This window comes from Caretta caretta, chromosome 5 (genome assembly GCF_965140235.1).
Source record: "Caretta caretta isolate rCarCar2 chromosome 5, rCarCar1.hap1, whole genome shotgun sequence".
In the NCBI taxonomy this organism is placed as follows: Eukaryota; Metazoa; Chordata; order Testudines; family Cheloniidae; genus Caretta; species Caretta caretta.
Window position 1 is genome coordinate 126161250 of NC_134210.1, and position 26399 is coordinate 126187648.

A 26399-nucleotide genomic window follows, 5' to 3' on the forward strand; every position below is an offset into this window, starting at 1 on the left:
CCTCCCCCAGCTTCACTCCAGTGTGTGTGTAGACAGGACTCCCCCATGCCGGGGGGGGGCCGGGCTGATCCCGCGCGCGGGCTGGGCCCGGCCCTGGGGGCACGTGGGCGGGGCGATGGCGGGGGAGGGGGGCAGGAAGGGGCGGGGCCTGTGGGTGGCCCCGCCTCCGGCGGGGGGCGGGGCCCGGGCGCGCGCGGGCGGTTTCCGGCCGGCGGCGCGGGCAGCAGCGGAAGCGGCGCTCGGGGGCCGGGCCCCGCTGCCGACGCGTCCCGCGCGCTGTGATGCGAGCGGCCGGGCGCGGCGCGGGATGAGCTCTGCGCGCGGGGAGGCGGCCGGCCCCTCGGGCCCGCCCCGCCGCCCGTCCCCCGCCCCGCCGCCGCCGCCCGGCATGGAGCCGCCCAGCGCCAAGGAGCCGCCGGGGGAGCCGCCGCCCGCCTCCCCCCAGGCCCCGGGGGGGGCGGCGGCGGGCGGGGGCCTGTTCGGGTGGCTGCGGGGCCGCTGCCTGGGCCGGGGGCTCTTCGTGGACCCGGCCCGCGACAATTTCCGGGCCATGACCGGGCTGTACAGCTCCATCCAGCCCGCCGACTCCGTGTACCTCAGCACCCGCACGCACGGCGCCGTCTTCAACCTGGAGTACTCGCCGGACGGGTAAGGCCCGGCCCGGCCCCCACCCCCACCCCCGTCGGCGGCCCCGGCCCGGCCCGGCCCCCCCCCGCAGTTCCCCCCGCGCCTCCCGGCCCACATCCCTTACCCCGCCGCCTCGATCCTCCCGTCCCCAGATACCCCCTCCCCACAGCGATCCTCCTGGTCCCATCCCTACCCCCATCTCCTCCATACACACACGGATTGCAGCTCTTCCTCCTTCACACGCAGCTTTCCCTCCCCCCTGGCCCGGACCCACGTCCAGCCCAATCCTCAAATCCCCTGCCCAGAACCACCCCCCCTTCCCCACACACACACACACACACCTGTGCCTGGCCCCATCCCTCCCCCACCCCTAGTCTGGACCCCCCCACGCCCCAATCCTTCCCTGCACCTCCCTATGCTGAGCCCCCACTCTTTCCAGCCTGGACCTCCACCATGACAGGGACCTTGTCACCTCCCCTCTCTGGGGAGCCCCCACCTCCAGATCAGTAAGAGACTGTGACCCATCTGGATATGTACCCTTCTGCAGAAAGACTCCTTCCCATTCAGGTGGGGGACTGAGGGGTGGCCCTGCTGGGGCATAGTCCAGTATCTTCCCACCCCCTCACCTGGACAGGTAGGAGACTGCTGGGACCCACCTGAGATACTCCCACCCTGACATTCCCTGGGGGAGGGACCCCCTGAAATCCCTAGGGGTACAACAGAGCTTTCTACCCACCATGGGCAACCAGTGGAGATGATCTGCTCCCTGGCGAAGCCTAGAGACACTCTCATTCCTGGTTTCAGAGTAGCAGCCGTGTTAGTCTGTATTCGCAAAAAGAAAAGGAGTACTTGTGGCACCTTAGAGACTAACAAATTTATTTGAGCATGAGCTTTTGTGAACTACAGCTCACTTCATCAGATGCAACTCTCATTCCTGGGACAGAGGGATTTTGGCTCTGATGGGGATCGAGGGTGTCTGCCATGTGGGGAATTGGGTGCTGATGGGCCTGTCTCTGCACCCCCATGTGGGTCTGATTGGGTTTGGGATGATGCTTAGGTCACACTATATGGCAGAGGACTGAAGGGTGGGTAACACTGTTGTACTCAGCTGCAACAGTAGGTATCATGATCACAGGATGGACATTAATTGCCTGGAGGGGGGAAATAGAGGGCCAAAATCCACTCATTAAACAGCACTTAGATGACTAGAATGTTTTTCAAAGGTTGAACTGTCTCTCTAACTAGTTGGAGGCTTAATACAATTACAATTAATAGTCTATGGCTCTCAAGGAATTTGACTGAGGTCAGTAACTATCCCTAGCCCTGCTGGGGAAATTGAAGGAGAGTGAATTGCACAAGATCACACAATAAAGCTGTGAACAGAACTTGAGTTTTCCACCTCCTAATCCTCTGTCCCATCTGCTGGACTTATATGATAACGGAGGATAAAGGTGCTGATAGATGCAACTTACAATCCTTGGGGAAAGTCTCTAACAAGAAGCTGCTAAAACTGGCAACTGCAAGATGACAGGAGATATCCTGTGAATGGTTAACAGGCTGCAAAAAGTAGGAATAAACAACCAGTTCTCTGTAAACAAAATGTTTAGTAATGGGGTGTGCCTCAGGTACGAGAACCAGTGGTCAATACCTGGACCTTAAAGAGGAGTAGATGGTGAGTTGGCAAAAGTTGCTGACACATGATTTGTTAGTCAAGATTTAGGAAGGAGTTGTGAAAAATTCCTACCCAACCTAGCAGCACAGAGTAACTGGGCAGCATGATGGCAGATGCAAGTCATAGAAAACAGTTCAGTATTCGGTGGTGGGTAAAAAAGTGGCTTAGATGTTAGGCTGTATTTAGGAGAAAATAAAGAATAATACGGAAAACATTATGTAAACTTGATGGTATGTCCTCACCTTGAATAGTGCATTCAGTCTCTCTGCTAAACCTCTCGAAAGCAATGAATGGGAAAGGCCAATTGGATAATAAGGGAACCAAGAGGGTGCTCATTAAAACTATGAAATCAACTACTGAAACCAATATATTTAAAATATATCTAATTCTGTGGAACTTCCTATGTTAGGTTATTAGACTGAACAGTGATTAGACATGTATATAAACAATAGCATTTCTTTTAAAATAGCATATCCAGAAAGCACAAAGTATCCTTTCAGGGCCTATATAATCTAATAACGATTTGGGATAGGAAAAAAGTCTTTCTCATAGACCGGGGGGTAGTAAAGTAGATACTGGGACAAGACTGACTCTTGACCTGTCTTGGAATAACAATAGCTATATTCCTACTCCTAGGCAGGTGTTAAAAGTTAAACCAAGTTTCCTGATTTGACAAACCCATTCCAGTTTCATTTGCTGTTCTGAAAGTTTAACCAGTACAAATCCAATGTTGGTGTGTGAGTGCATTATTAAAGTGTATGCTTTGTTATTTGGCTGAAGAGAGAATGAATCTATAGGTCTCCTGCCCATTGATGTGTGTGTGAGAATAAGGAACCGAGCAGATGCCGTAAGAGACGCTGTCGAGATTTGTAGGCCAAAAAGTTTTGATCACTTCTTGCTTGCAAAGTCTTTGTCGTTCAGTGTGGTAATTTCACCAAATCTTTTAAAAAGATTTTTACACTAATAAAGTGGGGTGCATTCATGTTGCGGGTAGGGAAATTCAGTAAAGAAATAAATCTGTCTAATGCTTTCAAGAGTTAATTTAAAAAAAAGCTACACTGCCAAGGCTTAACTATACAATGACACCGTGTATTGGGACCAAAGATTTTGTGTTAAGGCTGAATTCTGTTTGCCTTACATATGCAAATAGTACCACTGAAGTCAATGGGACTTGAGAATAAGTAAGATGAGCACAGCTTGGCCCAGGGAGTGGCATGGTATGTAAATGGTTACAATTCTGTTGTAAAACAGCTGGTCACAAGCTACTGGAGACAACTTTGAACCTCTTCGACTGAGCCATCGCTTTAATGACTACCTGCGCCATGTTTGAGCCAATGGGCCTCTGGGTTACAAAAACTAGTTCAAGATCTGGGACTTGCTGTATTCACTTTTATGCCAAAAAGACAGTGCTAGGCTGGGGGAGACCAATGTCAGTTCTAAGGTCGTACCTTGGGAGACCCACTTGGACTACAAACAAATGACTTGAGCCATTGGAAAGCTGTGGATCTCCACTGTCCAGCAATATAAAGTATTTGCTTATAACTGCAGCAGGTCCTATGACGGGATTACGTAGTCGAGATCTGATTACTATCTTGTTGCTTTTTCCACTTCCATTGACTCTAGTAGAAGATATATTACCAACAGTGAGCATGCAGTAACAATAGTAGGAAGCATTTATAGAGGATTAAGCAAGTGCTGTTTTGTGTGATGAGAAGTTTTCTTACACTGGGACTTTTGCACTGGCATAGCTACAATGAAGCATCACTTCAGACCCCTAGTGTACATGTGCTGCACGGATGTAAAAAGTCACTTGCAGTGGTGCCAGCGTAGCTACCTCACTACAAAAGTACTCATTGTAGACAAGGCCTAAGCTGCCTTTACACATCCGATGATCCTGGGCGGATTTGGGAACCAAATTGACACTTGGCGCAAGTTAGCAGGCACAGGCCTACTGTAACTTATGCTAGCTAGAACATTCCCCATGGGATCATTCTACTGGTTGAGGATTTGGTGGAGCACATTTTCTTCTTGGCTGAAATACCCCATTGCATCACTCTACACTACTCAAGAATCCTCTTATGCTGGGGAAATCCTTAGCTTCCCATTTAAGGCAGCTCTAACATCAGTTTGTGTAGCTCTAGGGATGCAAAGTGAGCTTAGTAATGCTGCTCATCTGGCTCAGTGATGCTCAGCTAATTTTAAAAACAAATGTTGTTTGGTAGTGAAATGGGATACCCTTGATTAATGCAGAACCAGACTTCCCCAAAAAATTACTGCTATCTTATACCTATGTGCCTCTCTGGGATTTTTGTAAATTGTCTTGCTGCCATTTGCTTTCCTAGTATTATCTGTGAACGTGCCCCGAAAAGGATCTTAGGTTCTCAGATTCTGCAAACAACTTTTGACAACTGTTAACATCAGTGAACAGGTACACCTAGGCCAGTCTTCACTGCATTTATAGCAGGATAATTAACACCTGCTAGCTATTGCTCTGTAAAACCCTCGTGGAGACAAGGCTTTGTAGTTTTTATCGCAAGGTGGGGCTCAGTGAGGTGAACGGGATGTTGATCTTGCTTACGTACATTGTGGTAAAAGCTACCTGTGTCTTACCTCCTCTAGGATTGTACAGTGAGATAGCTAACCCACATTTAGTTTTATCCTGCTGTAAATGACTACCTTTCGGTTGTGAAGACACCCTTAGCCACAGCTAGTGACAAATGACACATTTGCAAATCTTTCCTCTTACTTCTACCTGTGTTTTAAATCTTTAAGATTTAGTAACGCACATCAGCTTTATTTTCTTCTAAAGTTTTAACAATAAATGGTTGAGTCCTAAAATAGCCACGTATTTTAAAGTTCTAAATGATTGCCAAATTCTGCTCCAAAAGCGTGGGTTTTTTTTTCACATGCAGAATAATTGAGAAGTTTAACAGAGCTCCTCGAATGGTCAGATTATCCTTAAATGGCACTCTATTTGAATTTTTTTAAAATTAGTCAGTTTAAAGGAATTCTGCTTTCTGACAGAGCACTCTTTAAATAGTGTATCCTGAATGTTTTCTTTCCACTGACTTCAGTAGGCTTTGGATCAGGACCCAAGTGAGCAGCTACCTAACTCAAAATTATTATAAAGAAAGGGATAAGCTATTATGACTGAGTGCAAACTAATCTGACTTTCAGAAACAGCTGCCTGAAACGAAGTAATTATCTGGTTTGGTTAGTATTGGTAAACATCAAATAGTTTTAAATTGCAAATTTTTTTGTTTATATTTACTGGTCAGTTGCTGATTACAGAATACCTGCATGTGTATTAGTTTGAAATGATCCAAACACATACATTACAACTGGCAGGGTGGTGAGACATGACCCAGATTCTAGAGTTCTCACGTGTGTTCCAAATGTACTTAAGTACTGCTACTGTCCATTGCGTGTGTTTTAGAGGTTTCTATCTGAGGATCTCAACACATGAATTAATATAGCTTCACAGTACCCTTCTGAGAGGCATGTATTCCCATCGTATAGCTAGAGGAAGATGGTTAAATGCCCAAGGTCGCATGGGAAATCCGTGATAGAGGTGGGGAATAGAACCCACATCTTCACTACTACTCTTCATCCTTCTTTTCCTGTCCTTATTACAGACAATAATCCTTAACCAATCAGTGCACACTTTCCCACCTAGGAACCCCTAGGTTAGAATATAAAGTACTGCACTGATAGGGCAAAGTGTCCTTAAAGATCACTGTAAAAACTGTACTAAAATATACCTAATTGTGTCATCAAATGTTATGAAGTAACACATCCGTTCAATAGCTATAAAACACTCTGAATAAAAAGATCATGTGATCACACCAGCTGTGCATCAATGTATGCCAACGGCCAGGCTGTTGAGGAGATGGAATCTTTCTGAAAAGGTAGTAGAGGAATTGACTTGGTAAGGGAGTAAGCAGTAGATCAGTTTCCACTGTACAATCATGAAGTAGGAAGGGTTTGAGAAAAGGTAACTGTACAAAGCCCATCAGAACAGTATCCATTTGTAAAATGTGCACATTAGCAATAAAACAGAGATGAATCAATGACAACAGCTGTAAGGGTTACTTGTCAGTGTTTGCAGCCTTCATTTCTCTTTACTAACTGCAAGATACCTCTCTCCCTTTTCAGGTCAGTGCTGACTGTTGCTTGTGAACAGACTGAGGTCCTGCTTTTTGACCCCATATCTTCAAAGCACATCAAAACTCTCTCTGAAGCTCATGAGGACTGTGTGAATAATATCAGGTTAGTATCATGGGAAACAAAACCAAACTTTCAGTAAATAGAACTCCAACATTTTTCCTAACTGTAGGTGTTAACATGTTCATGATGCTGTAGTGATATACAGATCAGTCCTGTGCTTTTTGTCTTGTCGGCAGACAATGTGGTATAACTATACCGGTTCACAAACTGCAGTATGGGTGTGGGGAGAAAGTTGATGGAAAATCTTACAAATAAGAGAGCGCACAATGCAATATTGAACATATACATACAACGCACCTTTGTCCCTTTAAGTCTCAGGCTGGAGCAAGTATAGCTAGAAGAAGGAATGTTACTGGAGGCAATGTAGTATAGTGGATAAGGGCCTGCACTGTGCATTAGGAGATGTGGGTTCTAGTCCCAGCTCTGCCACTGCTTCACTATGTGATCTTGAGCAAGTCACTTCACCTCTTTGTGCCTTTTTCCCCTTCAACACTGTGTCTGTTTTTATTGTGAGTAAGCACCTTCTTCCATCCTTCCTAGAGGTGGGGATGGGACAACTCCCACCCAGAGGTGGCTGTAAAAGATAGGCCAGCATGACATATGGTGGGAAGAGTGCAGGGACTGAGTTTCTCAACATGGCATTGACCTTCCTGCTAGAGCCCTTTACTCTTGTCTTTTTATTTGCCTCTAGTTCATAGATATTTGGTGTATTGTCAACTCCGCTTTTGCTTTTAGAGATCCCACTCACTGTAAATGCTCATTCTGATACCCTGCCCTCTTTTATATTGTAAATTTCCAAACCTGGGATTCTTAAAATATTCTACTCCTGAAAAGTGAAAGAGTAAAGATGGCTAATGGGGTTCTGGGTTCTGTATCACAATGTTTTTCTTATCAAATGTGCTCAGTTTACAACTAAACCTGCGGTGATTTAACCTGCAAGCCCTACAAATGCAACATGAGCTCGGAGTCGAGCTGAATTCTTTCCTCTTCACGCAGCATCACCAACAATAAACCAGACCAAGTACGCCCTCAGTGTACAACCCAGATACCTAAGAGATCTATGGATGACAATGTTACAGAAGTAATTTTTTTAATGTGTAAAGATAACTGACTGGAACTGAGTTGATCTGCAAGGAAGGGTAGAATTAAGCTCTCACCCTTAGCTATGTTGGCCCGATAGAGCTAACCAGGGTCCTCTCCAGTGTATTTGGTCATGTCCACCTTGAGTGAAAAGGTGCCATTTTTACATAGTTACTGAGCAATGTAGAACTGGTTTCTATTTTGAAAAATACAACGTCTCTGGTGTGTTATCACCATTCTTTTTCCGTGGTTTGAGGTTCTTGCCTTGCTGCAACCTCTCCCCTTAAAGCCAATCCCTGCTGCACTGTCTTTATTTATTCTGGATCTGTTTAATCATTTCAAGCACCTCCCTTACAACGCTTTCATCTGCACAAACAGTCTTGTCATTTTCCTCTGTGCTGAAGCAAAGCAAGCTCATAGATTTTAATGCCAGAAGGGATCGAGGTGATCATCTAAGTGGACTTGCATTGTGTAGGTCATAGAACGTCACCCAGTGATTCTCCCATTGAGCCCAACGAACTTGTGGTTGAAGCAGAGTGGATATTTTTAGGAAGAATCTTGATTTAAAGACTTTCAGTGATGGAGAATCTGCTAGTTCCCTTTTTAAGCTGTCCCATTGGCTAATTACTCTCACTGTTCGGTTTTTTTTAATCACACCTTATTTCCAGTTTGAATTTTTCTAGCTTCAGCTTCCAACCCCGGGCTCTTGTTCTGCTAGATTAAAGAACCTTCTGGTATTGGCTCCCTGTGTATACTTGTAGACTGTGATCTAGTCAAGTCATGGGTCTGAACCAGGGTTTTTGTCTGAAGCCCAGAGATTATCAGTATAAAGAATGCTATCAGGTGATACCGAAGTGCTTCATTTGATGACTGTAATAATCTGACTAGACCATCCATAGTCTTGCACCATTCCCGTTTCAAAGTCTTCTTACTTGGCAGAAGGTAAAGTGCCTGACTTCTGTTTTTCCCAGTGTGTCTCCTCACTAAATAGTGGAGAGCCACTATGCACATTTGCGGCAGACGTTGGGTGGTGTGTACAAACTGATGCAAGTGTGTAGTACATCTGCCTCGTTTCATGCATAGGTTAGTCGGTGTGGAGTGAATGAAGTCAGGGGACAGCATATTGAACGGTCAGAATACTCAGGATGGATAAAGATCATGGTTTTCTTAAAGATTTTGTTAATCATTTCTTTTTTAAATATATGTTTACATTAGTTTTTTTTATTTACATGTTAGTTCTTTACTTCCTGTTTTGTAGTCTTAAATTACTGAAGCTGGTATACTCATTTTAGTGAGCATCCTTTCAGACTTTTTTTCTTCTAAGAACTTTTGCACTTAAAATCCATGTCCGTGCTGAAAAAGAAAAATCGGGGGCGTCACTGATATATTTACTGTCAGACATAAAACTGATATGCAAATGGCTGTAAATATAGCACAGGCTAACACCACGTTCCTATAGATTGAAATTTCATAAGCCAAGAAAGCTGAAATGCTTTCATCAGGGTTTGCAACCTGAAGTCAATGGGATTTAGGATTTTTGGAAAAATCCCACTTTTACGTGCCTAAATATAGGTTTAGGAGCCTAGGCCCTGCTTTTGGAAACTTTGGCCTGTGTATTAGTTGAAAACAAAAACTGCTCCACGTTAACAGTGAAAAAGTTATTAAGTGACAGATTTTGACACTAATGCTTTCAGTAATGATATCCCTGATGCTGCGGGCACTTATGGGCATGCTTAACTTTAACTACATTGATAGTCCCACTGAAGCCATTGGGACAAATCATGTGGGTAAAGTTGTTATCTTAAGCATTTGCAGGATCCAGACCTTCACTTCCAATATTCTGTGTTTTTTGCCTCTAGCAGTTTGCAACATTGCGGTGATACTGTACCAATAGTAGCATTTAGAAAAACAGCACTTATAAATTAGGTTTCAGAGTAGCAGCCGTGTTAGTCTGTATTCGCAAAAAGAAAAGGAGTACTTGTGGCACCTTAGAGACTAACAAATGTATTTGAGCATAAGCTTTTGTGAGCTACAGCTCACTTCATCGATGTGACATTTCTTAGTCTCTAAGGTGCCACAAGAACTCCTTTACTTATAAATTAGTTCATTTTAAATTTTAATCTAAAGTTGCAGTATCATACATTTTTAAATTAGTTTTACAAAGCCTCAACCTGATCTAAATCAGTGACTTCTTAGAAAAAATCCAGTGGCTTAAGTCACCTTGACTTTATATCATTCCACCCTGAGAATAACTAAATTATTGAATTGCCATGTTCACTGTTCAGTCCAGCGTGTGCACTGAGTAAGGCAGAGGTCCTGTATAGGAAAAGTGTGTGGTTGTCATTAAAAGCGGTATCATAATCCAGATGCACAAAGGGGTGGAGTTCCAGCTATGCAGGCATTCCATGGCTCTTGAGTGCGTGACTACACAACTCAATCTTTTAGTGCAGACTTTTTAGTATGGAATTATTTAAGATTTTAAATTTATTTTTGTAGAGGGAAGTGATGGGGGGGGGGAATAAAACTGTAGGACCAAGTAGGGAGAGGTTGGAGGAAGATGAGGAGAAAGGCCAAGAAACTAGAAGAATGAGGTCTGGCAGCAGAAGTTAGTGATTGGAGAAAGGTGGGAAGAAGGTATACCTGACCTCCTGTGATGGCAAATCCTAGGAGAAAATTGCACAGGTGTGTCTTACTCCTGTTACCGCTTTTTTAGATATGTGTTCAATCCTGTACAGAGCTCCCTCTGCTGGCTCTTGTCGCCACAGCAAGCAATATTCCCAGAGTTTTACTGTCTTCATGCTGGTGCCTACAATAGGCAGTGAAGGAAACTACAGACGAAACCAGTAGGGACTGAAGTGTTTGCATTTGAGATTCTGGAGATATTACGAACGCTCTGGATAAATAAAAAGAAACAATGCCAAAACATCAGTAGTGTCTTTAAACATTTTCATGAGTCGCAGTAAAAAGGCAAATACTAAGCTAGGAGGATAAAAATGCATATTTCACTATCTCCTGGTCAGCTCTTCGTTGGACTAACTCTCCTGTATTGTTGAAGGGCGTCTTTATACACTTCTCAGTCAGTTTGGGGCCATATTTTCAGAAATTCTTGTACTCAAGGTAGTAATGCAATTACCCTGGGTGGTGGAGTACAAACATGGCCCAGTCCAGATTTAGTTAGTTGTGTGGCAGCACGTCTGAAAATTTGACTACCGTTAACTTTCTTCAGTCACCAAAACTTTGAAACAATCTGCTTTGTCAATAATATTAATAGGTCACAATGAGGTGAGGTCTCCTTGTGCTCGGGTCAAAATCCCTTACTAATTTCCTTGGATATTTAAGTGACAGCTGTATAAAACCCCAAGGAGTTTGTGACTTAGCAGAAAATATTTCAGGCATAAGATGCACTGGCTAACCCAGCTAGGTGAGAGCTTTTTACAGTGGGACAGGGTTTAATAATGGGCTAATATTGGTAGGCTTCACAGAAAATGTGTTCTGTTTTTCTTAAAGGAGGGATTTGAATGGAGAGAAGCTAGTGATTTTGTCCAGCAGGGATGGAAGGGACAGCTTGGGAGGAAGAGTCAAAGGATGTGGTAAGGAGGGAGGGGAAAAAAGCGTAAAGAACAGTACCATGTCATCTTAATTCAGTGAAACCTACTAGAACCTTGTGCTATCTAAAGTGTGGAGATGAGGATTCCTGTATCTTTCAGCACTCTGCCTGTTGACAAGAGTGGAGCGATTCTGAAACCAAAGTGAAGGCTGCAGGTCTAAATGAAGTCTGACAGCCTTGAGAATATCCCTCTAATAAAGAGGCTCCCCAAAGGGAGTCTTCTGCTAATGGTGGTCTGAAAGCTGGCTGGTCACGTGATGCTAATTTCTAGCGTCCAGCTGCTAAACTGTACTAAAAGGCAGTTAAAAATACAGTCAATCCTTCCCTAGTATCTTCCTCATGAGCAATTGCTTTAGTTGCCACAGGGATGACAGGCTATATATAGTACAGTGTTGGGTGCCTATATAGATCTGTAGAGAAATAAATGACTAATTTAATAGTATTTGCTTGATTCTCCATCAGTTAAGAAATGTGTTTTATTCCCCTGCCCAAAAAGTATTTGTGGGGGAGATCAGTGTCACCAGTGCTACCTAAGACACATTTGGGCCCCTTTTCTATTTTAGTGGCAAGCCTTATAAATCCAATAAACACTTACCGCACATCTTCCATGGCAGTTTGGCTTTCAGGGGCGTCATTCCATACATCTATTAAAAGGCCAGCCATTATTCTACAATCTGCTAATGGAGGGACTTGGGGCGGGGGGGGGGGGGGGGGATCATTGCATTCAAAGCACATGTACAGCGCTATGGCCGCAAGTGCTAATGGATGGATAAACCGATCAATCTCAAATAGGAGTAGGGGGTGGCAATACATCTGTGTTTGGCATTGGTGTGACCATTACTGGAATGCTGTATCCTGGTCTGGTGCCCACAATTCAAGAAGGCTGTTGATAAATTGGAGAGGTTTCAAAGAAGAGCCACGAGTGATTAATAGAATGGAAAACATCTTGTAGTGAGAGACTCAAAAAGCTCCATCTATTTTGCTTAATAAAGAGTAGGTTAAGGGGTGACTTGATTAGTCTGTAAGTATCTACATGGGTAACAGAAATTTGATAATGGGCTCTTCAGTTTAGCACACAAAGGTGTATAACAAGATCCAATGGCTGGAAGTTGAAGCTAAACAACTTCAGACTGGATATAAGGCATACATTTTTAACAATAAGGGCAATTAAAAATTGGAACAACTTATCAAGCGTTGTGGTGGATTCTCCATCACTGGAAATCTCTAAAATCAAGTCTGGATGCTTTTCTAAAATATATGGTGGGTTCAAACAGGAATTAATTCAGGAAAGGCTTGTGTCCTGTACAGGAGGTCAGACTAGGTGATCACAGTGGTCCCTTCTGGCCTCATAATCTATGAAAACCACCAATGGGACATCCCTGAGACAGTTTTTAAGATGTGTCCATGCTATGAAAAAATATTGCCCTCCCTGCTCTATTTCCATAGATCTTGTTAGCTGCTCTCTTTAGTTTGTCCCTGGAGATGAAATATGAAACTGATACTTATGTTTTTGCCTCAAAAAGAGTGGTAAGATTCACATCACTAAACTGTCTGCTACTGCAAACTATCCATCCTTTGTGTGTGGCTTTATTTTTATAAATCATAATTCCCAGTTCAGGAGTAACAGTCTGAAACATCTTAGACACACAAGGCGGACAAGACTGTGCTTGCTTTACAATATTTAACTGTCTGTCAACTTCACAGGTTTCTAGATAATCGACTGTTTGCAACTTGCTCTGATGACACTACGATAGCACTTTGGGATCTGAGAAAGCTAAACACAAAAGTGTGTACTTTACATGGTCACACAAGCTGGGTGAAGAACATCGAATATGACACCAATACCAGACTACTAGTAACATCAGGGTTTGATGGTAATGTGATCATTTGGGACACCAACAGGTATGTGAATATGGGTTATGTATGGTCATTAAATATATGAAATGTGATAGGGACAGGGCTCTTTTAAAATAGATACATTCATCTTGGATGAAACTCTATTGCTCTGAATGGAAACTTAATACATTCTTAAATTTTGTCACGGATTGCTCATCAGCCAATGGTGATGATCAAGAATTAGGATTGCCTTATTGCGATGAAGATCTAGCAACTCAAAGGAGGCTATGTAGGTCAGATTGAAACAAAGCTGAAAATGTGCTGTATCAATCTAGAAATACAAGTGTGCACATTGAGGATCCCCACCCCCTATTTAAAGTCCAGTTTAAATGAGATCCATAAGAGTGTACAAATGGTGAATGAGTCAGTGGGGGACACAGAGTGCTCAGCACTTTGAAAATCAGCTCATGTGTTTATGAATTGACCTGTGGATTTCAGAATCTAACTTTAGGCTCCTGTTTTTGCCAATCTTGGCCCTAATCATCTCTCTCATTTTGCACTATCCAGGTGCACCGAAGAAGGATGTCCTCACAAGAAGTTTTTTCACACCCGTTTTCTCATGCGGATGAGACTGACACCAGACTGTTCAAAAATGTTGATCTCCACCTCCTCTGGGTATCTTCTGATTTTGCACGACCTTGATTTAACCAAGTCCTTAGAGGTTGGCAGCTATCCAATATTAAGAGCCAGAAGAACTGCATCAAGTTCAGGTGAATTCTTGTTAGTAAAAATCTGTACATTGTGATCCATTTGATAGAGGTATATGTATACTGTTCCCTTAGAGGAGTGGCTAAGAAGATTCTAGCAGGAAAGTGGCACTATGATAGCTATTTTACCTTGTTCAGGAGTGATTCTGGCCTGTAGTTAAGCTGACCTAAGTCCCCATATAGACAGCGCTAGATGAGTCAAACAACAAAATTCTTCCATTGACCTAGCTACTGCCTCTTGCGGAGGTGGCCTACCAGTGCTGACGGGGGAATCCCTCCCGTTGGTGTAGGTAATGTCTACTCTGAAGCTTTGCTAGCATTTTAAGTGTAGATAAGCCTTAATAGGATACCACCAGAGAGTGATCAAATATGAAATAACTAATGTGGGAGACTGTTTCCTGTTGGTCTGTCACATGGGTGCTGTGAGATACTTAGTAGCAGGGGGAGGGATAGCTCAGTGGTTTGAGCATTGGCCTGCTAAACCCAGGGTTATGAGTTCAATCCTTGAGGGATCTGGGGCAAAAATTGGGGATTGGTCCCCCTTTGAGCAGGGGGTTGGACTAGATGCTCTCCTGAGGTCCCTTCCAACCCTGATATTCTATGATCCAGAGAACTCAGCAGCAGGATATTCTGTGGTTCGTGGTTCATTTTGCCACATTGCAAGAACTTAACAAAATAGTCCCCCAAATTAACAATGTACTCTGTGCCTCCCTTACTGTTTGGTGTCAGTCACTTTTGTCTTAGCAGAGCTACTATAGGCTGCCCAGTGGTCAATACAAGGTAACCTACTAAACATGCAGTGCTGCTCTGAAAAGGGACTTTATAAATGGCATAATGGGGCTTCATGTTATTTCCTAGCAAATTCTCTGTAGTTACTAGTGAATGGAGCAGATTTTTTCTAATTGCCGTCTGCCGTTCATACAGACCCTGAATCCAAGTTGAAGTTTGTTGTTTGACTCATCAGCACCCATGGCAAAGATGCTGCAGGTCAGACCCTGACCCAAGTTACCCCTGTGCAGCCTCGGTCTAAATGGAGTTGCACAGGTGTGAATGAGAGACCGTTTTACCTTTCGGCATCCGTTACTGCAGAAGCATGAGCAGGAGAGAACCCAACTCTTGACTCTTAGACCCTAGGTTGAGTTTGTAGTGCTGGCAGTTTACTTGTAGCAGATGCAAACATGGATCCATAATGGTACTTCTAGGGTTGTTTTTCAGAGCAGAGCCACACTTTAAATTGAAAAGAGTGCACTGAACACTAGCTTATTTGGGGTTAGAAGGAGTGGTTTGGTGCTCAATTGTTTGTGGTTTAAGGCACTTCTTGGGAAAGCACTGTCTTCATTAGTGAGCCACATTTGATTAGGGCTGTGCTGGTTTACGTTCACAGGAGGTTATATACAAAGCAAAAGAGCTTATCCCATCTGTCAGATTTACATGGCTGCTACTCTGGTTTCAGACACGACAGCTACCAGTTCATCTGGTCCTAGAGCTGTGGGTTCACCATGTCACCAAAATGATTCCGGTCCGTTGTCTGAGAAACACATGTCGCGACCCTCCCAACGAGAAGGTATGTTAAGACTAGAATAAAATGCATAGGTTCTTATGTGTAAGTGGGTCCAGTGAGTAGCCAAAATGTAAACGTGAATAAATAGTGTGTACTTTAAGTTTTATATACTTTCCTACCTCTTATTGCTTAGGCTATTTTAAAAATCTCACTAGGCTTTACACAAATTCCATACTATATATCATCACAGTATATAGAATGGTGATGTCCGGAGTTCTAATGTTGTTGCTTTCAGAATTCAAGAAACAAGACACTTGTTTTACATTTTACATTAATGTATAATATGTGGACAAATGGATGAGTCCAGAGGGGAGAGACTGGGAAAAAAAAACGGGGTTTAGAAAACATGATGTATGAGGAAAGGTTGAAAGAATTGGTATGTTTAGCCTAGAGAAGAAAAGGCTGAGGGAGAACATAAGTCTTCAAGTATGTAAAAGGCTGTTATAAAGATCAGTTGTTCTCCACTGAAGGAAACACAAGAAGTAATCGATTTAATCTGCAGCAAGGAAGATTTAGGAAAAACTTCCTAACTCTAAGGATATGTAAACACTGGAACCAAGGGAGGTTGTCGAATTCAGGTCCTTGGGGATTTTTAAGAACAGGTTAGCAAAAACCTGTCAGGGATGATCTGCCTCCGTGCAGGGGACTGGACTGGACTAGATCAAGGTCCCTTCCAGCTCTACACTTCTATGATTCTATGACATAAGCACCTTTATGCACATGATGAAATCAGTTTTTTTTTTGTGTGTAGTATTTCTCAGTGCAGCTTATTCATTTGAGTACACCTCTACCCCAATATAATGCAGTCTGAGATAACACGCATTCGGATATAACACAATAAAGCAGTACTCTGGGGAGCGGGGCTGCTTTATCTTGTTATATCCGAATTCGTGTTACCGCAAGTGGTTCCTCTGCACCCTCCCCCTTACTTGCTGCCCCCCCGCCCCAGCTCATCTCTGCTCTGCCTCCTCCCACGAGCGTGCTGCAGCGCCGCTTCTCTCCCCTTCCAGGCTTGTCAGGCCAATCAGCTGATTGGTGTGGCAAGCCTGGGAGGGGAGAGAAGCGGTGCGCTCGTAGCAGAGGTGAGGTGGGGCAGGGGGGCCGCAGCAAGTATGGGGGTGGTGCACAGGAACCGCTCCCTGCCCCAGCTCACCTGGTGTGGGAAGCCTGGAAGGGAGGGGGAGAAGTGGAGCGGAGGTGAGCTGGGGCGAGGAGTGGTTCCTCTCCCTACCCCGATATAATGCATTCTCACTTACAAGATAGTAAGATTTTTTTGGTTCCCGAGGACCGCATTATATCGGGATAGAGGTGTAGTTGGGGCATTTATGCCACCATTGCTAGAGGAAGACCTACAGCTTCTTTTAGTAAATGGAAGCAGTTTTGAAAGAGTTTACACTTGGAAAAGTGATTGTGTAAAAATAACACCTTCTTACTCAGTAGAACTACTCCCCGCTGCTTATATGTTCAGTTTCTTCTGTTTGCTAGGGACAGAAAAAAACATTTTACTGCTTCTCTGAGCCAACCCAGTGGCGAGTGAGACGGATTCTATTCGTCCTTGGGCATCAACAGAATTGACCATGAAATTCCAGTTACAGGGCAAGTTGTAGACCTCTAAAAACCTATTAAAGTGAGAGAGACGGAGGGTGGCTTCATGCTTCATAGACTGGACTGGGACTCAGGAGAGTCACTGCTCTGCCAGAGACATTGTGTGACCTTGGGCAAGTCACTAAATCTTTGTGTGTAGGGCTGGAGGGGCTTTGAGTGGTCATCTAGTCCAACCTCCTTTCCCAACTCCCATCCCACACTGAGGCAGAACCAAGTATATCTAGACCATCCCTGACAGGTGTTTGTCCAGCCTGCTCTTAACCTCCCATGATGGGGATTCCACAGCTTCCCTTGGTAACCTATGCCAATGCTTAACTATCCTTAGTATTAGGAGAAATTTTCTAACTGTATCTAACCTAAATCATCTTTGCTGTGGGTTAAACCCATTACTTCTTGTCCGACCTTTAGTGGACATGGAGAACAATTGACACTGCTCTCTCTATAATAGCCCTTAATGTGTTTGAAGAATGTTATCAGGTCACCCTTCGGTCTTCTTGACTCAAGACTAAACATGCCCTGTTTTTTACTCTTTCCTCATAGGTCAGGTTTTCTAAACCTTTGATCATTTCTGTTGCTCTCTTCTGAACTATCTCCACTTTGCCTATATCTTTCCTAACGGGTGGTGCCCAGAATTGGACGCATTATTCTGACTGAGGCGTCCCCAGTGCCAGGGAGAGTGGGACATCTCCTGTGTCTTACAAAACTCCTGTTTTTGCACCCCAGAATGATAGTAGCCTTTTTCACAACTGTATCAATTGTTTACTGATGTTCACTTTGTGATCCACTGTAACCCCTGATCCCTTTCAGTGATACTGCCATCTAGCCAGTTATTCCCCATTTTATATTCATGCATTTGATTTTTTTTCTTCATTGAATTTCATCTTGTTGATTTCAGACCAATTCTCGAATTTGTCAAGGTCGTTTTGGATTCTAATCCTGTCCTCCAAAGTGCTTACAACCCCTTCCAGCTCGGCGTTATCTGCAGATTTTATAGGCATACTCTCCACTCCGTTATCCAAGTCATTAATGAAAATGTTGAATAGTACCAGGCCTAGGACTGACCTCTCTGGAACCCCATTAGAGTTACACATAACTGCTCTGTCAAGTTGGGGGGTATCAGTGGCTCATGTCAAGTATGGTCTTTCAAGCAGTTATGCATGCACCTTATAAAGTCATCTAGACCACATTTCCCTGTTTTGCTTATGAAAATGTCATGTGGTATGGTATCAGAAGTCTTGCTGAAATCAAGATATACCATGTCTACTGCTTATCCCTATCTACTATGCCAGTTACCCTATCGTAAAAGGAAATTAGATTGGTTTGGCATGATTTGTTTTTGATAAATTCATATTGGCTATTACTTATTACCCTGTTATCCTTTAGGAGTTTACGAATGGATTGTTTTAATAATTTGTTCCATTATCTTTCCATATATCAGTTCACCTGTAAAATAGGGATAGCGTTGAGCATAAAGTCACTAATGACTGTGCAGTGCTCAGATGTTATGGTGATGTGAGGGTTGGTTATAGGAGTACCTAAATGTGAGGGCAGAATCTGCCTGCAGAACCTTTTAGTGGTGATCAACAAAAAGGAAAGAACCCAGCTTGAGATTCAGATCCCAGGGTGAGTTTGCACAGCTCGCAATAATATAAACATTGTTTACTTGTGAACTGAGCAAGGCTGAAACAGGAAGGCACTCCTTCCAACGCCCATTTTAGTGTTACTGTGGAACTGTGCTCTTTAAAAATATCTTGCAATGATGTTGAAAAGCTGAACGTTTGTGTGATATCCTCTATCTTTGCACATGCGTATTAATGTCATCTGAGATGGGTTCACACAGACTTCTTAAAAGATAAGTTGTCAGAGCAGAATCAGGACTCTGGTGGTCTCTTGCTGCTCTGCTACTGACTAATTGTACCCTTCAGCAAGTTACATAATCTCTGCCTCAGTTTACTTATCTGTGGAACTGGTATAAATGCTTTTTAGGGTGGTTAAGTTTGTGTTAATCCAGTTAGTCTCTCTTACAATGTGATGTAAGTTTCAAAAATTTATTTTTCATTTGATTGTGTTTTGCTATGTAGTGTTGGTCAATAGTGAAAAGAGATGAACTGTTGTGTAGTGATACTGTGTGACTTGTGGGTTGGTATCTCCCTCCTAGGTGGATCTCCACGAAATAGCCTTGAGGTTTTAACACCAGAAGTTCCTGGAGAAAGGGACCGTGGTAATTGCATTACATCGCTGCAGCTCCATCCCAAAGGATGGGCTACTCTTCTTCGGTGCTCAAGTAATACAGATGACCAGGAGGTAAAACAAACAAAAAAACCATGGCACATACTTAAAAACTTAGCACTTAGAATAAGAAGTGTCAAATCCTAGAACTGCATATCAAATTCCTTAATTGTAGGTGAACGTGGATTTTGCATCTCCATGATTGAGTGCGGATTAACTTTTTCTGGTTACAATACACTGTTTTGGATTGAATTAGGAACGGGGTGACTAGTTGGTATTCAATTTATGCCATTTTCCTAATCTTTGCATTCCTATATTTAGGAATGATAGGAAGCGAACAGTAATGTGGGGAATCACCTGCTTTTCCTGACCACCATAGCATGCCTCTCTCTGGGAGATTTGCAGTGTGAATGTTTGTCCCATTCCATTTGTCGCATGGCATGCAGGTGAGAGCAGGGATTGGGTAGGCAGCCTGCATTTCAGTCTGAATGTGACCAGTAAGGACACAATCAAGGAAGAGGCGTTTGAGCTGAGAATTTGTCACTCTGACAATCTGGCAGAAGGAGCGTACAGTTTCTCACGGTAACAAGGACTTCAGGCTGTGCTGTCATCCGTCTGACTCGCCTGCCATGGTGTGCAGTAGGTAAACAGAAGCTGCACCTGAGCGCTCCAGAGGGCTTCAGCGGAGCTCCTTAAAGACAGGCAAACGTGAACTATGGAAACACTTGCAGCCAGGGGAAAATGTGTGGCCCTTGGCAAGAGAGCAAGGGTGCAGATCCAGAATTATGGAGTGTTCTTAGTCAGAGAATAGCATACCACCTCTTTTGCCATTCCTGGTGTTTTGCAGGGAAGAAGCATGTGCTAGCAAGTTGAATCACTGACCCTACATTACCTGTGTGCTTCACGCAGGACCCCAGGAACTCAACACCAAAGACCAGGAGGACCAAGTTGTTGCGTTTTTTGGGTTTTTTTTTAAATGCAAGTTTTGCCTTCAGGCTTTTGGTGGAGAAAACCACTCCTGCAAATCCAGAAGCTTGTCTACAGATAATGAGAGGCATCAGATTACACCATTGTTCTGAATAACTGTGCAGACATTAAAGCCTCAAGGAGTGTTCATAATAGCGTGTGGCGTTTATGTACGTGATACAACTTTGTATTCACAATACTTGGCTAAGCCAACAGTCTGCAGCAAATGTGATTCTTTACCAGTAGAGAATTTGTTGGCTGTCCTAAGCGTTTGACAACAGCAGTTCCTAAATATCATAGTATATGCCTGTTGGAGGTTATCAAGATATCTTGTTTAATTATCTGCTTATAAAAGAGAGGCTTGTGTGCGCTGCTCTAAGAAATCTGATGTTACACTGCTGGCTCCTTAGCAGAATATCTGTGGATCAATGAATACCCTTCTGGAGAGACTTTGGTGGTAGAAGTTAGCATCTTGGTGTAAAACCACTGTCATAGAGTTTAGGGCCAGAAAGGCAGCATTAGATAATCTTGTCTGATCTCCATTATATCACAGGCCATTAAACTTTTATCCAGTTACCCCTGTGTTGAGCCTGATCACTTGTCTTTAGCTAAAGCAGATCTTCCAGAAATGCATCCAGTGTTTATAATCAGCTGCAGAACATGCCGAGCTATCATTTGTGAGCCACCGATTCCATCCTCTAGCAACCTTCTCCATCTTTGAAATGGTGAAAATAAAATTGTCCCTGAAATCTCATTGCCATTGCGAGTTGTGCTGGAGCTCGCCTGAGTAGTGCTCTAGGAGACCAAGGGCATATATTCAGGTCACTTTCTAAGAGCAAAAAGGCTTATTTTTAATAACACGTGCCAGTGATAAACCACATTGTTTAGCTCCATCTGACACGTTTTGCATTGGAATGGCTTTGTTCCATACCAAAGCAACTTCCACGTTCTGCAAGTGTCTTGCAAAGTAATTACTGGAAGCTTGACAGACTTGCACTGAGATGGATAATGACTAGTCTATGAATTGACAATCAAACCATTGTAAGATGCATTGTGTTACTTCGCACTAAAAAGTACTTTCCGAAAATGCAGATAACTGAGTTTCCTTGGCTAATTCAATGTGAGTGGCCTAAATGTTTCTCTTCTAAGAAACCAGTTTCTAACTAGGACACGTGGCTGCCTCATTCTTTCCTGTGCACATTTACATAAAGAATTAGACTCCAGTCCATACATTATGACTTAGATCGAAAAATTGTTACAGGTTGCTTTCCCAGCTTTGCTCCACACATCTCATTACGGTTGGAAATCATGAAAATTCGTCCAAGCTCAAGTCACAGTGGTGTAAACTCCAACTTGTCATAAGCTTAAAACAAAAAACCTCACCACCCTTAGGTGCTTATGCTGCAAATTAAAATTCTCTACTGGTGGCTAGTCAGGACAAGCAGAACACAGAGCTGCCCATAATGGACAAGCATTAGTAACTTCAAGAGTGAGCTCCGTTACAATGCAGTCAGAGGTGCCTAGATACAGGATTGCCTTTCCCCATCTATATAGGGGCAAAGAAACATCCAAAATAAATGGATGATTATTGGATAAGCATAAAGGATGGAAAGGCTTTTATAAAAGGTTTTGATGATGCAGGAGGTAGCTTAGTTACAAAAGAAGCTGGTAATGATACAACTCAAATGAGACTGCATGGACAGATTTATGACTCGGGTCAGTTCAGTATAGTGAATTGTTCCTCTTATCTGTTGGCTACATAACTAAAGGCAGCTTCTACACTCTCTGCAAGGGTACAACCAGCTTCCTTTGTGAATGGTCTTGTGAGTGCTTCAGTAGATTAGTCTTGAGGATAATGAATGGAGTACCCTTCTTGTTGTTTTCAGAGGGATACCGAGTTCTGACCTTCTGTTAAAGCCAAACCTTTTCCTCACAGTTTCATGAGTAGGATACAAAACTTTGCCAGATTAAGACATAATAATGTTGCTAATAGTTGGTTTTTTACAAATATTGGAGTCTCTAAAGCTAGCGTCTTGCATTGTGTTTTCCAGTCATACAGCACTTCAATGAATTGTTGCAAAAAGTGAAATTCACATTTTAAATGTAAAGACTTCTATGTTGTGTGCTACAAATTTGCATTTGAATAGTGATTTCAGAGCACTGGTAAAATTCAGTGTTTTGCATTAACATCTGATTTACATTCACAATTTAAACCCCAATCCTGCAAAAATGTAAGTACATGCTTCACTTTAACCACAAGTAGTGCCATTGAGTTCAGTGAGATTGCTCATGTGAGTAAAGTCACGTGTGCACCTCTTTTCAGAATCAGTGCCTTAAATGTGAATTGCAACGACCTGTTTAGTAGGCCAACAAATACAAAAGGTATGACCTTGTCCTCTCCCTAACTTTAACCCCAAAGTGCCAGAGTGGTTTTCTCTCTAGTTATTTGTTCAGCAGTACTTTGAGAAGCACTCAGTATGAATGAATGCCTTTTCCTAGGATACAGTTTCTAGATTGCCAACATTTGGATTAATGTTGGCTGGGACTAATGTACATATTGACATACTGCCAGTGATCTTCCTACAAAAGGTTTCTCTGTTTTCTTCTAAATGTTTTTTCCAATTTGTGTTGCGGTTCAAAGGGTGCAGAAATTGCAGTGTCTAATCATGAGTCACTGTATCGCAGTTCCAGTTGAGCCTCTTATTTCATTGAGTGTTTCCTATGCTGCAGTAGGTGCATCTTCTCTTCTATTGAGCAGCCCTGCATTTTACTTCCTCCAGCTAAATCAGATGTTGTATTTTGAATGATTTATTTTAGCAACAACATACCTGCTTCTGCACTGAGAGAAATCCTGTGTCAGTTTTACCTATTCGGTTTAAAGGCCTAAGGGCTGTTCTGTTTTAAAAAGCTCACAGCCATCAGTGGTATCAAAGGGGAGAGAAGTAAAGTGTTGGCTTTAGTTCCTGTGTCTCACTCCCTTCACCTACAAGGTGGGGTGAATGAATAACTGGGTTGCTCCTCGTGTATGTGGACAAATATAACTTTCCTCTCTCTCCCCGTCTAGTGGACCTGTGTGTACGAATTCCAAGAAGGAGCCCCAGTGCGCCCCGTCTCACCTCGTTGTTCCCTCCGATTGACTCACTGCATTGAAGAAGCCAATGTAGGCCGGGGTTACATCAAAGAACTTTGTTTCAGCCCTGATGGTCGAATGATTTCCTCCCCACATGGCTACGGGATCCGCTTGTTGGGATTTGACATGCAGTGCAGTGAACTTGTCGACTGTTTGCCCAAAGAAGCTGGTCCCTTGCAGGAAATTCGCTCTCTGTATTCACACAACGATGTGGTACTGACGACCAAGTTTTCTCCAACACATTGTCAGATTGCCTCAGGGTGCCTTAGTGGACGTGTTTCTTTGTATCAGCCAAAGTTCTAGGCACATCTTGCATCAACAGGAACTTCACAGATGTTTGTTTTTATAATTACTTCAGTTTGGTTGAAGTGTGTTCTTTTAACAAAAATCTTGTAAATGTGGACAAGATCATAATTACTATGGTCTGTGAACATAGCGATGAAATGAGTACTCAGTCCAGCACTGTGTGTGTTCTGACACTACAAGTCAGGCTCTGTGCATTCTGTTTTCAGCCTTCCATGCAAACCTTTGCTTCTGATGATCCAGTGCCACTGATTTCCAGGCTTTCTGGTTTCACAGTAGCACTTGTTGGTCTTTCAGCGTGACTTAGGGTGGACTATCTGCAAGATGTCTGGCTAGGGCTGAGGGAATTGTTACACCAAACAATGCCCACACATTTCCTGCTGGTACGATCTTTCCTTGCCACAAAGGAGCTGGACTTCCTGACATACTCTCACTTGGCCTCCGATTGCTGTAACTTTTCTCTACAACAATTAGGTAATGGAGCTGTTCTCCTGCACACTAGATTAGTTTAGCCACAAAGAAACACTTTCCTTTCACAATATAATGATTGACTAGAAAAATGTTTTCACCTTTCTGTAATGTTTTGCTATAGTTAAATCTCTTAGCTTGTTTTCCTTAATGTGCATACATTGTGTTTTATTATAAGATGGTAGAAGGTCAGGGTGGAGATGCATTTCCTCCGTGAATTCAGTAGGAAGACATTGCCATATTGAGCAGGGAAGCCAGAGTTGATCATTGCAAAGTTGTTGTTTGGAATGTTTTGACATAAAATTACAAGTTAAAAATGCCCCCGGCGGAGTAAGTTGTGCCCCAGACACTAAGGTTTCTAATTGCTGCCCTTGTTGTAGGAAGCTTTCCACATTAATAAAAAATCGTAATCACATTTTGTTTTGAAACGTAAGAAATGCTACACTCTAAGTTTCCCTTTGTGTTACCAAGGCTGAGCTGCATAATAAAATACCCTTTTGTAACATGCCCAGATCTTAGCCACCACCTTTGCAAAAGAATTAGCCTGCAGAGAGCCTGTTGTCATTCTGCCAAACGAAGCAGCCCTTCAGATTCCACAGTCAGTCTGGAACAGAGCACAGTATATACAGGCTAAATATATAATTATCTGGATTCAACTGGATTTTTCAGCAGCAAGAATGCACGGATATAATTACTCAGTTTCACTTATCCTCAGTGCTGTTTACCCTTCTGAACATAGTTGCTTCACTAGTAATCACAAGAACATAATGTTCTGAATATCATTTTTATCTGCAGAAAAAAAGATTGTCCTCTAGTGGCTCAAAACCCAACAGTGTGCAAGTGGATGTAGGTATAATTTCATAGTATGGGTAGAAAGCAAATGAATTTAATCATATTTAAAATTTGGAATTCCTATTGCATGAAACTAGGAACTAAACTTTTCCAGACTTGACAAGTGCACAGACTATCGTTAAGGAGGAGATGAACGTGGCTTCCTCCTAGTCCCCTTCTGGAGGCAGCAAACCTTTCTACATGCTCTTAGTAGGGACACTTGCTCAGCTACAGTACTAACTAGGTTAAAAAGTTTTTTTAAAACCCACAGTCAGTTTAAATATATAGGAATGAGACTTTACACTAGAAATTGCCAGTAAAAGACTTCCTAACCTAAATTGTACTTAGCTTATCCCTGAGGCTTTAGTAAGTGAAACACTCCTGGGGACTTGACCTGATTTGGACCCAGTGAAATGGGAGAATTTTGCCTGAAAGAATATAGATTTTAGTCCGCAGTGGTATCTGAAGGGATTTTAAACAAAATATACTTTAATGTAGATTGACTCTTGAACAAAAAACAGTCTGCAGAAGGCACTACAGGTCCAGGGTGGAAAATTAAATGCTGATTAGGTCCAGTAGATGAAGATCTGGAATCCTGCCAATGGACTGGATCACTCCATGAGTCATGCCCTGTGTGTGTGTACCAGAATGGATCAGTGGAACTCACTCTGAGTGGCTGGTGCCTCATGGGAAAGCTTTGGAGAAATTGATTTAGGAACCCAGCTGCTTTTTGCTACTGAGGGTATTTGCATGAAGATTGGATTGTTGTTGCTTTTGGAGGAAGGTTAATCTACTCCTGTGTCATCTCCTGTTTGAAATTATATTTAACTCCATAGCAACTAATTGTTTGAGGATTGAGTTCAAGTGACTGAACATGCAGCAACTGAGAAACGAAATTCCCTATTTCCGCACAAAATAAGCCGGAGTTGTTGAATCCTTCCCTACCCACCCCCATTTCTCCTGTATTAAATGAACTCTCTGTATAATAGCCTTGCGTTTTGAGGGGGCAGTGGCTCTTAACCTAGTCATACTTTTACGTTTAATGGAGCAAAGTCTAGGGCTATCCCTTCGTCGTCTTACAGCAACTGATGTACTCAGGTACTTATGCCCAAAATGAAAGGACATGCCTTAGATTCAGTGTGTTATTGAAGTGAAAACTGGGTACTACATGAGCTCTTTTATCACTGGCGCTACTACCAGGAGCTCAGAACAGCAGTGATGGGAGATGTACAAGTAAGTGATCAAATTATGTATTCTCTTGGCATTAAAAGCTTGTTTTAAAACAAATATACTAGGCTGTGGGAGCAAAATCATTCACTTTGACACCACTCAGAAGAATATGCACTAGAAATAAACCATTTTCAGCATAAAGCAGAATGATCAAGTCAAATAAGTTTACTTGTTTTTTCTCAAAGAAAAATAAAGGGGATTGAGTGGCTGTAGTGGGACACATGGTCCTACATGCCAGTTTTACTCATCCTATAAAATGA

The 26399-nt window shown here is 42.9% G+C and overlaps 1 protein-coding gene across 1 annotated transcript; it reads left to right on the plus strand.

The window, feature by feature from the left end:
- Positions 1-292: 292 nt before the first annotated feature.
- On the plus strand, positions 293-26399 carry DCAF10 (DDB1 and CUL4 associated factor 10). Its single transcript, XM_048849362.2, has 7 exons — positions 293-648; positions 6455-6568; positions 12918-13115; positions 13617-13819; positions 15270-15380; positions 19141-19286; positions 23242-26399. The coding sequence occupies exons 1-7, from the start codon at positions 308-310 to the stop codon at positions 23608-23610; spliced, it is 1482 nt and encodes a 493-aa protein (XP_048705319.2). The 5' UTR covers positions 293-307; the 3' UTR covers positions 23611-26399.